This window comes from Gigantopelta aegis, chromosome 6 (genome assembly GCF_016097555.1).
Source record: "Gigantopelta aegis isolate Gae_Host chromosome 6, Gae_host_genome, whole genome shotgun sequence".
Taxonomy (NCBI): Eukaryota; Metazoa; Mollusca; class Gastropoda; order Neomphalida; family Peltospiridae; genus Gigantopelta; species Gigantopelta aegis.
In genome coordinates, this window is record NC_054704.1 from 89,353,862 (window position 1) to 89,369,151 (window position 15,290).

At 37.3% G+C, this 15,290-nt stretch overlaps 1 protein-coding gene across 1 annotated transcript in view; it reads left to right on the top strand.

Annotated features, from left to right (window-relative positions):
• Positions 1-12,910: 12,910 nt before the first annotated feature.
• Positions 12,911-15,290, top strand: part of LOC121374889 (CAD protein-like) — a 60,171-nt gene continuing 57,791 nt past the window's right edge. The window contains 1 exon segment of the mRNA XM_041502010.1: positions 12,911-13,240. Coding sequence (XP_041357944.1) covers positions 13,153-13,240 — 88 coding nt within the window. The 5' untranslated portion in view covers positions 12,911-13,152.

The following is a 15,290-nucleotide window of genomic DNA, read 5'->3' on the forward strand; positions in this document are numbered from 1 at the left end:
CAAGTGTATACATAGAAGTTCTGTACGATCCAGTCAACTAATTCGTTACAGTTACAATCGCAAATGTAAATAACAAAGAATCCAATTACTATGAAGAACTTTGTATTAAAACGTAACTGATTAATGAACTCTGGTTTGACTCCTTTGGTGGCATATTTACGTCATTTCTAGAGGGACCAAATCCAGGAGTGCGTAAGTGCCCCCCCCCCCCCCCCCGCACCTCCGCCGCGGACGCCAATGATGGGGGTGGATGGTGTGGATGATTATAAATAGTAGATTCTACTAATAACTAGAAACATTTAGGGATAGGCTGGTGAACACGAGTGAGGGGATTCTACTACTTAATAGACAAATAAGTCTGAACAAGAGCTATTGCGGATGGATCTGGCATAAGGAGCACATTCTATACTTAGTAGAAAAGTAGAATTTCGCATTTTTGTTTTACAAGATTTTGCTACCTCCTAAAATTTAGCGCCCTGGATCTGGGCCTTCAGACGGGTTCTGTACCACTGCAGTTCCACCTACCCACCCACTCAGTTCTGACCAGTCAGACCTTATAAAATATGTTCATTTTCTGTGAGTCACATCGGCCTCGATGGTGTATAGGTTAAGCCATCGGACATAATTGTGGCGGGTAGGTTCTGGGTTCGTACCCCGGTACAGGCTCGCACTACACCGCCACCATTCTCACTACCCACTAAACCTCTGACCTGGACAGACAGCCCAAGTAACTGATGAACGTGTGCCCAGGACAACCTGCTTGAACCTTAATTGCAGATTCAGTTGTGATTACGTTACAACACTTGGTAGACGTTAATTTCGATCTACAAACTGTATGGAACCTGTCAATTGGTCATTCATTTGATTTAACTTGATTTTCCTGCTTATACCAAACTAAGGTTCAAGTAAACTGTCCTTGGTAGCCTACATATCCCGCGCCATTTGGGCCCTCTGTCGAGGGGGTAATGATCGATTTGATTTTCGACTGATGGTGTAGCCCGAGTACTCTAACTGTATAGGACTAGACGGACATGTGGACAGATATTGAGCCCTTACAGTCAGAGACCAAGTTATGTAGTTAAAGATTCCCGCTCTAATAACACAACAATCCTATGTTTGATGTCAAATACCTTTACTTGGTTTTTAAAAAAATCCACATATTAATCACTATTACATACACTACAGAAAGAAATCCGACAGCACCCACATTCAGCTAAACTTCGGCACACTCGACGTCAGAATTCCAAAACTCGCTGACCTATATCGTGACGCACGTAGGTCACGTGGTCGCCCACTCGGCGATTCAGCCTTGCACAAAGTTACAGAGACTGTCTCATACCACGCGAGGTTACAGCCATCTTCATAAATCAAGGCTAATATTCGTTCCATGCTAATGCCGTTTTGGAAGAATTTGGATTTAATTACATCATTAAAGCTGCAGTGTCTGGAATATTTTTATTATTTAAGCATTTAGAATAGATGATCCAGTTCTGTTTGGTACATAAAAGGTCCACCACATCGCTATAGTTTCGCAATGCTCGCTTATCTACATTATCTAGGTGAACTGCAAACGCAATGGTCAACTTGATTTTCTTCAATTAGCGGGACGACAGTAGAACTGGGAATTTACGTGATTTGCGCAGGCGCTGAACTTCTCACGTGATTTTGAACAAATTTAACTGTCTTGATTGAGGGATCGTCTCATATCTCCAAAATATATTTATATCCATAGAGGTATGGTACAATACCTTGCCAGGGGTCGATGGGGGATTTCCTGGAAATTTTGACAGTGGCCAGCGTATGGCATACGCGTTACGTGTAAGGGGGTGTTAATAATTACGTAACGCTGTAGGGGTAGAAAAAGAGGCCGGTGTGTTCGATATACGTAACATTTATGAAAGTAAAAAGTTTGTTTTGTTTAACGACACCACTAGAAGGGCACATTGATTTATTAATAATCGGCTATTGGATGTCAAACATATGGTAATTTTGACACAGTCGTAGAGATGAAACCCGCTACGTTTTTCTATTAGTAGCAAGGGATCTTTTATATGCACCATCCCACAGACAGGATAGCACATACCACGGTCTTTGATATACCAGTCATGGTGCATTGGCTAGAGCGAGAAATAGACCAATAGGCCAACCGACGGGGATCGACCCTAGACCGACCACGCTTCAAGCGAGCGTGTTAACACTGGGCTACATCCAGCCCTTAACATTTATGAAGACTATATGTTATTTCTATTCATTACTTAGACCTAAAAAAGGGTGGGTTTTTTTAAATGCGCGGTCGGTCTAGAATCGATTCCTATCGGCGGGCTTGTTCCAGCCAGTGCGCCATGACTGGTATATAAAAGGCCATGGTATGTCATATTCTGTCTGTGGGATGGTACATATAAATGATCCCAGGCATTTCAGCGGGGTTAGGGGTTGAGCGAAGCTTATATGGGACCATGCTCCCCTAGAATATATATATATATATATATATATATATTTTTTTTTTTTTTTTTTTTTTTTTTTTTTATCTTGGGCAGGTAAGCGTATCTTGAGCAGGTATCCTCGACCAAACGTTCTTCGTATAGCGCAAGATTTCTCATTTCATTTTTTGAGACGAACCCTACAATTTAAAATCCGCAAACGTACGTGTTAACTGAAACTGACAACAGGCTGTCGTTTGTGCTTTGCCGAGCAATGGCGACACAGGTGACGAATCGAGCGTATACTTTTGACGTTCTCCGTTCGTAACAAACACACACGAATTTTTTAAAAGTGCATTTGAGCTTGTATTTCATATTTGTGCATGATATTATAATATGGTAACCAGACACTGTAACTTTAAACCAAAGCAATTACAAATTATTAATTCCGTTTTGAATTTGAAGGATACATTTGCCGTGTTATCGACAGGATACGGCAAGAGTATCAATCTAATTAAAATTAGCTCCACTAGACCCAGTAAAGCTAATTTTAATCAGATTGCAATAGCATGCGCTACGTTTTGCCCCCTCTTATGAAAGATAAAGTAAATAGTAATTTAATTTGATTATTTTAATTTTAATAATTAGTCACTAGTACAGTAGTAGAATGTGTGTGTGTGTGTGTGTGTGTGTGTGTGTGTGTGTGTGTGTGTATTGGTGATTAATATGTGGATTTTTATTTTATTTTTTAAATCAAGTAACTCGAAAATGATCGATGTAAAGGTACTTGACGTCAAACATAGGATTGTTGTGGTATTAGAGCGGGAATCTTTGACTACCGTTTGGTGGGCAGCGATTGCCATAAAATTACATAGCTTGATCTCTTAACTGTAATCTGTCCAAATGTCCGTCTAATTACTCTGACTACTGGTGGTAATGCATTATCTTTAGAGCTGCAAACCTGGGGCCTAATTCACAAAGGTCTGCAAGACAACAAAGCATCCTCTTTGCAAGTCTTTTAGTATTGCACTGCGAGATAGCAAAGTTGCGAGAGTTTAGTGAATTAGGTCCCTGGTATCTACCAGTTTAAAGACCGGCGCCGTGGCTTAACTGCTGCTACACCACGCACAACCGAGGCCTGTTTTTGCTTTACCCGACAATGCAGCTGAATCCGGGTCGTTTCGCCCCAAAACCATCTCGAAATCTGCGTTGTTTCGTTTCGCCCTTAGTCCTATTCACAAATGGTTGGTTCGCCCTAAATCTCATTCGTACCGAGTCGTTTCGCCCCCAAAAATCAATATATTTATTATAGTTTTGAAGTATTTTTTCTTCTGTTTATTCAATATTCATTACCAAATATTAGGTAATTTTCTGTCTTTAGATATTAATGCTTTATCAGCTGTTTACTTTCTGTCAGCTGAATCTAGGCGAAATCAACATACCGTACTCGGGATTTTAAGGCCCTGCTACACGATATGAGTGACTCGTACAAGTCACTCAGATTTCAACGCTAACAAGCAAATTATTTCGTAACGTGTGGCATGTCATACGATTGAATCGGCCCGAGTCATTCGTACGAGTCGAAGTTTAGAACCTCAGCTGAGTATGTAGTATATTCTCGGAACCGAAAATACGGGTACTTCGACCCCTGGCCGCCATTGTTTATCACGTGACGCGGTGAAGCTTCTCCTTAGTTACGTATGGTTTGATAGTGAAATGAGGCAACTTTGGTCGATCATTTACAACAGTTAACGGTCACGATGCCTAACACATGTTGTGCAGTTGGCTGCATAAACTATAACATGATGTTAAAAAAAAATATCGTTTTACAAATTTCCAAAAGAAGAGACTAGGCGCCGCTTGTGGGTAGGGTCATTAAAACGACAAACCTGATGGAATTCCATGGCTTCCCTCACAGAATGTGACTACGTTGACTTTAATGTTGTTGCTTGTTGACACCAACAGAGATTAATTTAGCAAACAAAATGGTTAAAGCATGTGCAGTGATAAAAATAAGAGACCACAGCACATCAGTAGTATGCAGTGTGACTGTTCATAAATTAATTATTAATGTATTAATGTAAAGGCCTGTACGTATTTCATGTATATGGCTTGAGTAAATGATATTGGAAATAAACAAAATTATAATATTATTTTTATCTGTAGATATAAACACGCAATGTGTGACATCTAAAAATCAATGGATATAGGACAAATCAATTAATAAATGTACTTTATTAACACAATAAAAATTAGGGCGAATCGAGGCACGCTCCACCCAGCTTGAAAACACAGTAACACGCAACACCCAGCACGATACCACCGTAACACATAAAACACAATAAGTCTCGCCTAACGGTTCTTGTCTCCGTGACAACAACATCAGTGTATGGGCACCCTCAGACCAGTGTGGGGCGACTTTGTCAACACAGTCAGTATTCCGTGGTGTTTCAAAACACAAAGTGGCTCGGTATTATGTCGGTGGGATTGACAAACCGTCTACTGAGGCTGGCTTAAGAGACTTTCTTAAAGAAAATGGAGTTAAGCTCACCAGTGTGAGATTTTTTAACAGAGAAAACAGAAAAACAGCGTCTGCACAAATTAATGTTATATTCGAACATCGTGCTATAGCCGAACGTGAAGATTTCTGGCCTTATGGTGTTTACATTAAACAGTGGCTTCCAAAGCAAAACGTTTTTAAACCAATTCAACAACAACATTGAAGATGGCTCAGTCGATTATTAATATTATGTGTTGGAACTGCCAGGATGTAATGTCAGGATCACCCAATTTAGTTAAATGTCTAAACAAGCATGATATAGATGTCTGTGGAATTAGTGACCACCATCTGAGGGAATACAACAGTGATTTTTTAAACACCATCGACGCTAATTACATGGCATTTACGACATGTGCCACTGAAAGAGATACCTCGCTTTACCGAATTGTTAACAAAGGAGGATTAGCTTTACCATGGGCGGATCCAAGGGGGGGGGGGGGGACCAGGGGGACGCGTCCCCCCAAAAAATTGTTCAAGTGCCCTCAAAATGTCCAAGTGCCCTTTTTGTTTGTAGAATTTTTTTTTTTTTAAGTAAACAATAATTATATTGTAGATAAATGAAATCAAGATTTTCGTGTACATGCGCAAGCTTGCAGATATGTGTCTGTGTTATTAAGTCTCAATGGGGCCCCATTGAGGTTCTAACGCGAGTGACGCCAATTTACTTCATTATTGCTAGTATATTATGACGTAGAACTGTAGGAATTCATATTAATTGTAAATATCAAAACTTGTAGTAAGGTGCCCTTTTGACGAGTCAATGTGCCCTTCTTTTTTGGCCCCCCCCCCCCCCCCTAAAAATATTTCCTGGATCCGCCCATGTTTACTGGTAAGAAAATCTTTGAACCAATGTACTAACACAATACCTATTGAGAGTGATAGAATAACTGGCATAGAAATTACGCTCAACGATTCCACAACCATCTATATCTTCTGTGCCTATCTACCTGCATCTAATTTATCTAACGATTTATTTCATGAGCGCTTAGACTTGTTAGAGAAACTGTACACTGCGTACAGTTCGAAGGGTACTGTTATTATTATTATTATTGGAGACTTTAATGTTAAAATAGCTGGTGCAAAATCTATTTTTGTTACAGACAGAAGAAGTGATATGTTTCATACTTTTGTTACTAAATATAATTTAGTTTCAGTTAACGTTCAAAGTTTTTGCAAGGGCCCTTCTCATACATACAAATCCTATACAGGGAGTCCATCATCTGTTATTGACCACATTCTAGTTCCCGATGATTTAATTCCATATGTTCAAAACGCGCTAGTTGAAGATGAGAGTGAACTTTTGCTTTCTGATCATAAGCCAGTAATATGTTCCATTTCATTAAATAATTTAAATAAATACAATTTCAGACCACAAGAAAAACCTTCTTGGGAAAAGGCAAGGCGCCTCAATCTGTTAAATGATTACACTTTCGCGGTTTCTCATATGTTATGACCAGTTAAAATACCAAGCCAAGTAGCGACAACAAATGACACACTGCAATTTAACAATAACATATTACAAGTACTGACTCAAGCAGCCAAAGAAACCATTCCTAATACAAAATATGATAAACATGCAAAACCGTACTGGTCTGAATCTGTTAAAGAATGCCATGCAGATATGTCTTATCATAGAGGTTTGTGGATAAATGAGGGCAGACCACGTGGAATGCAGTTTGAAACGTTTAGATTATACAAAAAAGCAAAAGATAAATTCTGAATAACTCTCCAAAAAGCTTATTCAAATTATGAAACAGAATTATATAATTCATTAGACGCAGCTTTCGATGTTGACCAAAAGACACTATGGAGTGCACTTCGAAATGAAACAAGAAGCAACTATATCAGGTCCCTATCAGTTTCCAAGAAAATAATTACTCACCCTGCAGAAGTTTGTAACGAAATGGCTGATCATTTTAGCAAAGTGTTTTCTGACGAATCAGTTGATCACTTCGACAACAATTTTAAATTAATTTTAAAAGCCAAAGTATCTGCATTTAAAGCGAATGCAGTCTTATCTGATGTAGTTTTCTCTATTTCTCCTAATTTAGTTAGCAACATATGCTCTAAGCTTCCAAACAATAAATCGTGTGGCCTAGATGGAATATTTTACGAACATATTAAATATGGAGGTTTATATCTCTTCTTCTGTCTAGCAAGATTATTTTCACTGTTAATTAGTAATTGCTGTATATCTGATGATTGGCATGGTGGTGTTCTCGTGTGTATTCACAAAGGACCCAACAAGTCCAAACTGAGTCCGGATTCCTACAGAGGGATTACTCTTTTACCTGTAATTTTCAAAATTTTCGTAAAAGGTTCTAGAATCACTAATGCCATCACTTTCCTCTTCAGTAAATTATCCAGATAATCATCAATGTGGTTTTTAAAAAGGTCTTTCAAGCATTGATGCTTCTTTTGTTATAAGAAACTGTAAATCACTATAACTTATAAGGAGCGTAATGACGGTACTTGCATAGCCTTTTTAGATAGTTCAAAAGCCTTTGATACAGTTTGGCATACAGGTTTATTGTATAAATTATCTGAAATTGGAATCCCTCCTAAGATATGGCTCATTCTGGACAGAATTTACAACAACGCCAAATCGTGTGTTTTTGTAAACAATACCTTTTCGCATTATTTCAAACAGCAGAGAGGGCTTTGTCACGGTAGCATACTTTCCCCAAAATTTTACGTTTTATATATAAATGATCTTCTAAACAAGTTAAGCCATTCAAAGAAAGGTTCTATGATCCTAGATGTCCACGTTTCATGCCCTACACAGGCCGATGATATTGCTGTTATCTCCCCCACAACTGGCAAGTTATGCTATTAATCTGCCAACAATATAGTCTGAAATGGAGATTTACGTTTTCATCGCTAAAAAGTCAGATGATTAATTTCTGTAATGAGACAGACCCACATCTCCTTTTATAAGGGAAACAAATACCCTGTACGCATTCTATAAAACATGTTGGTATCATTTTAAATAAGCATCTAAATAACTGGGACCGGACATTAGAAGCATGTAAAACATTCAAATCTACAAGTATGATACTATTACAATCGGGGTGCCACCCACACGGACTGAATCTAACCACTAGTTTGAAGTTAGTCAATACTTTGTGCTTATCTAAAGCACTCTACGGCTGTGAACTATGGAATACCATTACTGAGAACGAGTTATTGGCTTTAGAAAGGGCTTTTAGATTTGCAGTAAAAAATATACAAGGTCTACCTAAAAGGACACGAACAGTTATTTGTTTAGGGTTAGTCGGTACCATTTCAATTGAAGCCAGAATAGATATCCATAAATTAAATTTTCTGCAACATCTCCTTCACTGTCCTGCATGGAGTTTACCCTACAAGATTATAACAAATAGGTTACTATATTTTAAGAACCAGTGTGTTCCCGTTCCGGTTGGTTTTGCAAGAGACATACACAGGATACTTGGTAAATATAAATTGATTACATATTTAAATAACTTTTATAAAACTTCCACATTTCCTCCCAAACAAATTTGGAAAAGAATAGTTAATAAAAGTGTTTTTGAGTATGAGGAAGCAAAATGGAAATCACACATTTCTTCAACCCTAGACATTAATCATTTCCTGAAAAGTCATCCTGTCTTAAAGGAACAGACTCTAGTTTTCAAGCACTATGGCATAATTTTCACTATTAGAGCCGTTTTTGATTACTAAAATCAGCCATTACAATGATTTTATTGTTTAGATCATCTATTTCCGTACATCTGAAGTGTTTCTGGTCATCTTGGTGTTTTTAATATCGCAAAATGCATGTTTCATATTTTAAACAACGCACGTGCGTCTGAGAAAAAACAACAACCGGTAATGGAGTCGAGTCCTAGTCTGTTTTTAAGGATATTTCACTTTGTCAGCGTCACAGACTCTTGTTTTACTCTGTTGTAACGTGATCTAGATGTGTTACACTTTTGTAGATTAACTAAACTTAGTGTCTATTTTCACAGGCTGAAACTAGGGTCTGCGCCTTTAAAAACGCACAATGCTTGGGAAAATAGCTCATTCCACTCCTTTACTAAAAGAGCAGGCCCATCATGTCATTAGTGTTTGCGCTTCGTGGAGACCACAGTCATCCCAAGGATTGTGCACTCTTTGTAAAGTATTCATAACTGGTTCAACAAAGGCCATGGTTTGTGCTAACCTGCCTGTGGGAAGCGCAAATAAAAGATCCCTTGCTGCTAATCGGAAGAGCAGCCCATATAGTTGCGACAGCGGGTTTCCTCTCAAAATCTGTGTGGTCCTTAAGAATATGTCTGACGCCATATAACCGTAAATAAAATGTGTTGAGTGCGTCGTTAAATAAAACATTTCTTTCTTTGTAAAGTGCAATACTCTGATCTACTTGTACATGTTATAAATTACTGTCAGTATTTATCAGAAATTAGAGACAAGTTTTGGTGTTCTCTCTTTGATATTGGTCCAATAGAGCTAAGCACTGAATTGCATAATCTCTCTGACGATAAATTTATCGTACAGCTATTGTCATGTAATTCTCCAATTAATGTTGACAAAGATGCCGCAAAATTGTATAGTGAGGTTGTTATTCACTTCATCTACTTGTTAAAGTGCTGTGCCAGATGTATGATGTATTGAGCTATATCAATCAAGATATTATTTAATATGATTAGAAAAAAAGAAAAAAAAATGTAAAAAAATTATATACCGGTATATTTTCCAATTAAAAATATTCCCCTGAAAAACAGAACCAGTTGAATTCGTTTCGGGAATTTCCGTAAGATTTGATCCGTGACGTCACGAAGGGAACTCCTTTCGATAGTCAGCGCCATTGTTCATTGCTTCTTTTGTGTTTATTATGGTTAAACGGCGTGTTGTTGGCGGCTGTAGCAATACAAAAGCCGATAAATTTAGTCTTCACGCATTTCCTAGTAATGTTGCTGTGAAAAAGCTGTGTGTGAATTTGATTAAAACAACGTGGAAATACTGGACAGGAAGAAAATGCCGGAGACCGTTGCGACAGCAGACACTTTAGTTTCGATTCGTCCGAACTGGCTTGTCGGCTTAAGCGAGATATGGGAATACCAGGTGTTATGGCTTTTAAAAAAAGATGCCGTACCAACAATTTTTGTGCGACACAAAACAAATGACAACAAGCCGACGCCATCCACACCGAAACGACCTTGGGGTGCATATCGTAATGTCCCAAATTGCGTTATGCTTTCAACTCCGGTCAGTTTGTTTTCTCATGCACGGTTCGTGCAATCACCGAGATCCGATTTGTTGTCGTTTGCATCTCGTTCATTTGTGAGATTTTTCTTTACAGTTCGAGAACAATAAAGTACAGACAAGTAAACTTGTATCTATAGCCTAGTCCGTCCCATCCTACAAAAATGTAGGGTTTTTTTGTAAAAAGAAAAAAGAAAAGAAAAAAGCTAATTTTGTATGCATCTCAGAAAACAATCGGCTCAGAAATAAATGACTTGTAAATTCCATAGTATGAAAAAAGGCGTTCCCTGTAAAACAGACTATAAATACATTAAATTAATTTTACTATACCTCCCACAGAGAAAACCTTTTTTCATACTATGGAATGTGCTATAAGTTATTTATTTCTGAGCAGACTGTTTTCACAACTGCACACAAAAAAAATAGTATTGTTTTGTTATTTCCAAAACACTTTTACTTCTCTTTTTTTTTTACGTCAAACTAAACTGAAATTATTCACACAAAAAAACATCTTCATAGATGGATGGGACGGTCTGAAAGTCGTTTTTGTAAAAATTTTAAAATTAAAATAAGTTATTTATTACTGAGCAGACTGTTGTCACAATTGCACACAACAAAAAACAGTATTGTTTTGTTATTTCCAAAACACTTTTACTTCTTTCTTTTTTTTTTACGTCAAACTAAACTGAAATTATTCACACACAAAAAAAACATCTTCATAGAGGGATGGGACGGACTAAAAGTCGTTTTTGTTTATTTCTTAAAATTACCGATATCGGGTCCACTTGACTCGTAGAATTCAAGAGTTATTTATCGTCTTTTCTACTACATCACAAGTATTAGAACATACAGTGTAGCAAAATAATTCGCACAAAAAGCTAAAGAACATAACAAGAATGAAAGTTGTAAATTAGTGGTAAGCTGTCCCCACGACCATTTTCATCGTCATCTGTCAGGCCGGTGGTTCGTCGGAAGATGTTCCAGGTTCAAACTGATAAGGCATTATTTGTTGTGTTGCACAAATATTAGTCCAGTCGTCATTACTACACTATTCATCATCGAAAGAAGAATGGCATAATCAAGCTTGGCAGTCGCTGTCGGCCCCACTTTCGCTTGCGCTGGAAGTCGTCTCGTGGTAGGTTTTTGTGAAGCGCGTTCCCTTCGTGACGTCACGGCTATTTACAGGCAATTGTTTTTACCGAGAATTTTACTCGGTCGTTTCCGGCAGTGTTCTACTGGCGTGATGTTTTAATACTTTTATGGGGCATTTTCGTAATTATTGATTTACATATCGGTGTAAAATATTATTGCAATGAATTAAGAAAGCATTTAATTGTGGAATTTGAAATTTTAGTGTATGGTCTGGCACAGCACTTTAAGTAAAATATAGTTTAATGCATTACTAACTAATTAAATATTTGCATACTGCAGATATTACTTTGTGTACACCTCAGTGTGTGTGAGTACGTGTGTGCGTGTGATATATAACTTGTTTCTCATAATCTTGTAATTGTTTCTGACGTTTACCTTGATTTTCAATAACTTGTCTTTTTGTGCTATTTTCTTGTACTATTAATGCTATTGTAACTCTTTAAGAGGAATAAAGAATAAAAAATAAAGAATATATATATATCGAACCTGCGTTGTTTCGTTTCGCCCTTAGTCCTATTCACAAAGGATTGGTTCGCCCTAAATCTCATTCGTACCGAGTCGTTTCGCCCCCGAAAATAAATATATTTATTATAGTTTTGAAGTATTTTTCTTCTGTTTATTCAATATTCATTACCAAATATTAGGTAATTTTCTGTCTTTGGATATTAATGCTTTATAAGCTGTTTACTTTCTGTCAGCTGAAGCTAGGCGAAATCAACATATCGTACTCGGCATTTTAAGGCCCTGTTACACGATACGAGTGACTCGATCAGATTGCAACGTCAACAAGCAAATTATTTCGTAACGTGTGGCATGTCACACGATTGAATCGGCCCGAGTCACTCTTACGAGTCGAGGGGCGGGACGTAGCCCCGTGGTAAAGCGCTCGCACGATGCGCGGTCGGTCTGGGATCGATCCCCATTGGGCTATTTCTCATTCCAGCCAGTGCACCACGACTGGTATATCAAAGGCCGTGGTATGTACTACCCTGTCTGTGGGATGGTGCATATAAAAGAAGCCTTGCTGAAAAGAGTAGCTCATGAAGTGGCGACGGCGGGTTTCCTCTCTCTCTCTACATCTGTCTGGTCCTTAACCATATGTCTGACGCCATATAACCGTAAATAAAATGTGTTGAGTGCGTCGTTAAATAAAACATTTCTTTCTTTTTTTCTTTTTCGTACGAGACGAAGTTTAGAACCTCAGTTGGGTATGTAGTATATTTAATAAGAAACCACAGCACATCAGTAGTATGCAGTGTGACTTCATAAATCAATTATTAATGTGAATACATTGTCTGTATATTATCTAAGGCCTGTACGTATTTCATATATATGACTTTAGTAAATGATATTGCAAATAAACGAAATTATAATATTATTTTTATTTGTAGATATAAACACGCAATGTGTGACATATAAAAATCAATGGATATAGGACAAATCAATGAATAAATGTACTTTATTAACAAAATAAAAATGAGGGCGAATCGAAACATGGGGCGAAATGACTCGGTTTGGAGGATCATGTTCAAAACCACTCGGGTGAACGACCTGTTACCTTTTATTTTCTACAACGTGTTTTGGCCTTATAATTGTAAACATTTCTCATGTGTATGTTTTACATAAAACAAGAAGATATTATTTATTAGATGTTTATTCACATCTTGTAAGGGCACATCGCACACATTTTTTTTCTTTCTATTGGTGCATTTGCCATTTTGTTTTCGTGTAAGCCGCCTTTTAGCACAGCACGTGGGAGACCCGACATTTTACAAGTTGTAAACAACCCACGACATGAGGATAGCCAAACTTGTACTTGATGATGGAAACTGTTATGAGGGTCATCAGTTTGGAGCAACGACGTCGGTGTCAGGAGAAGTCGGTATGACATTTACCATTTTAATATTTCCACCAAACAAAACAACAAAATTGTAAACTTTTGTTTCTAAAAATAAAAGTTATTCAATTTAAAGCAGCATAATTTTCATTTTTTTTTTTTTTTTTTTTTTTTTTTTTTTTTTTTAGAATAAACAATCTTTAATTTTTGTTGCGTTATTAATCAAGATTTAGCATAATTTTCTTCTAACGGCATGTGTTTGGCCGCTTTCCAGACGGTTCGTCCACAGACGATTCGCCCACTGTACAATTCGTCCACCCACCTCGAACAATTCGTCCACTCGATTACAACATTTAGACCAATAAATCTAAAATGTAATTTTTTAGCCATTAAAATGGTCAATTATTTTCATTTTGTGGTAAATTACTAGTATATGAAACAAATTTTTTTTTACTGGCATTAGCCCTATCAACTTGTTATTGTCTGTCTGTGTCCATTATAGTATTTTATTGATATGCTGTTGTTCTAATTGCTCTTCAACTACACCTTTAATTCTGACATACTGTTTAGAAAACAAAGCTAATAACTAAACTAAAATCTCGTCATTTATGTCAAAAATACCATAACGTGACGTCATTTGAGATAACCAACCAATAAACAACGATATGTCCATTCCGCTACCAGGTTCCAGCTAAATTCTAAATTTAACTATAAAAATTATAATGGACGAATTGTCCAAGAACAATTTTTGGTTGTGGATGAATCGTCTCGAGTTCCAACAGTGGACAAATCGTCTACAGGTGGAAGAAACGTCCAGAGGACGAATCATCTGCTTATTACTTTAATTCAGGAAATCTTAATGGGCATAAAATTTCTGCGAATTTAGCATGAGGTATTGGAAAATGATTCAAGTTATTTAGGGAGTCTGGGGGAAGATGCCCCGAAATTATGAAATTTAGATGGTCTGAAATACAATTTCCTGGTACCTGAATAACAGAATTAGTAATGTTAAAACCTGAAATTTTAATACTGTCCAGGTCTAACTTTTTTTGGTTGTAATTTATAAAATTTAATGTTCATAGGCTGCAGAACAAAGAGGGTTAATATATTGGGAAAATGGGGATGCTTTGTATGTGATATTGAAACGTGATGCATTAAAAACAATATGTTGGAAAGGGTGTGTGTTGAATTTGGTGATGGTAGAATAAATAACTTAATTGAATGATGCATCAGGACCCAGATTTTTCTAAGCTATTGTAATGCTACAATATCGTAATACCATATGGTAGATTTTTGCCAGGTACGTGTGCAGGAATTTTAGTGGGGATGTGTGTGTGGGTCTGCACGGGTGAACGGAGTTTAGGGGGCTTTAATATATATTTGAAAAAAATAGCTTGAGCAGGGAGGGGCTTTAACCCCGCCACAACACACATGCCTGATGACCTTTGATATAGTGCAGAGATACGGTTTTGACTTAAATGGGTTTTCGTTCAGAATCAGCAACTAACCTAACAAGTACAATGTTGAACTTTCACACCCTTCATAATGTGTCTTTATTCAGGTCCGTAGAAACAACATCTGGTATGTGTGTGGGTCCTGTAATGTGTCTTTATTCAGGTCCGTAGAAACAACATCTGGTATGTGTGTGGGTCCTGTAATGTGTTTGTTAGTGATTAATATAGATAAACTCTATATAATACATAGATATGTGAGAATGTTTTTCATTTGGTGACTAAAACATTTCATACTATCTATACAAAAATACAAGTAGGTGCCATCTGGCTCCTAGAATGAAAAGTTAACGTAGAGGGCTGATATGGATATGCACAAAGCTACTTGGCACACTAATAATACAAAAGCTGTTGGATTATAGGGGGACTTGCCTGGCCCCCTGCTTCTGCTGCCTATGTAGGTACGTGATCATGTATTGTCTTGATACTTTATGGGTAGGGTTTTGCTGTCATTACAGCTTAACATAATTAACAGTAAATTAAAAAGTGTATTGGATTTACAGTGAAAACCTGTCTTAATCAGATCCTGAACAAAACAGAATCCTGTCAAAACCAGCCAAATTTCATGGTTCCATATTTTCTAA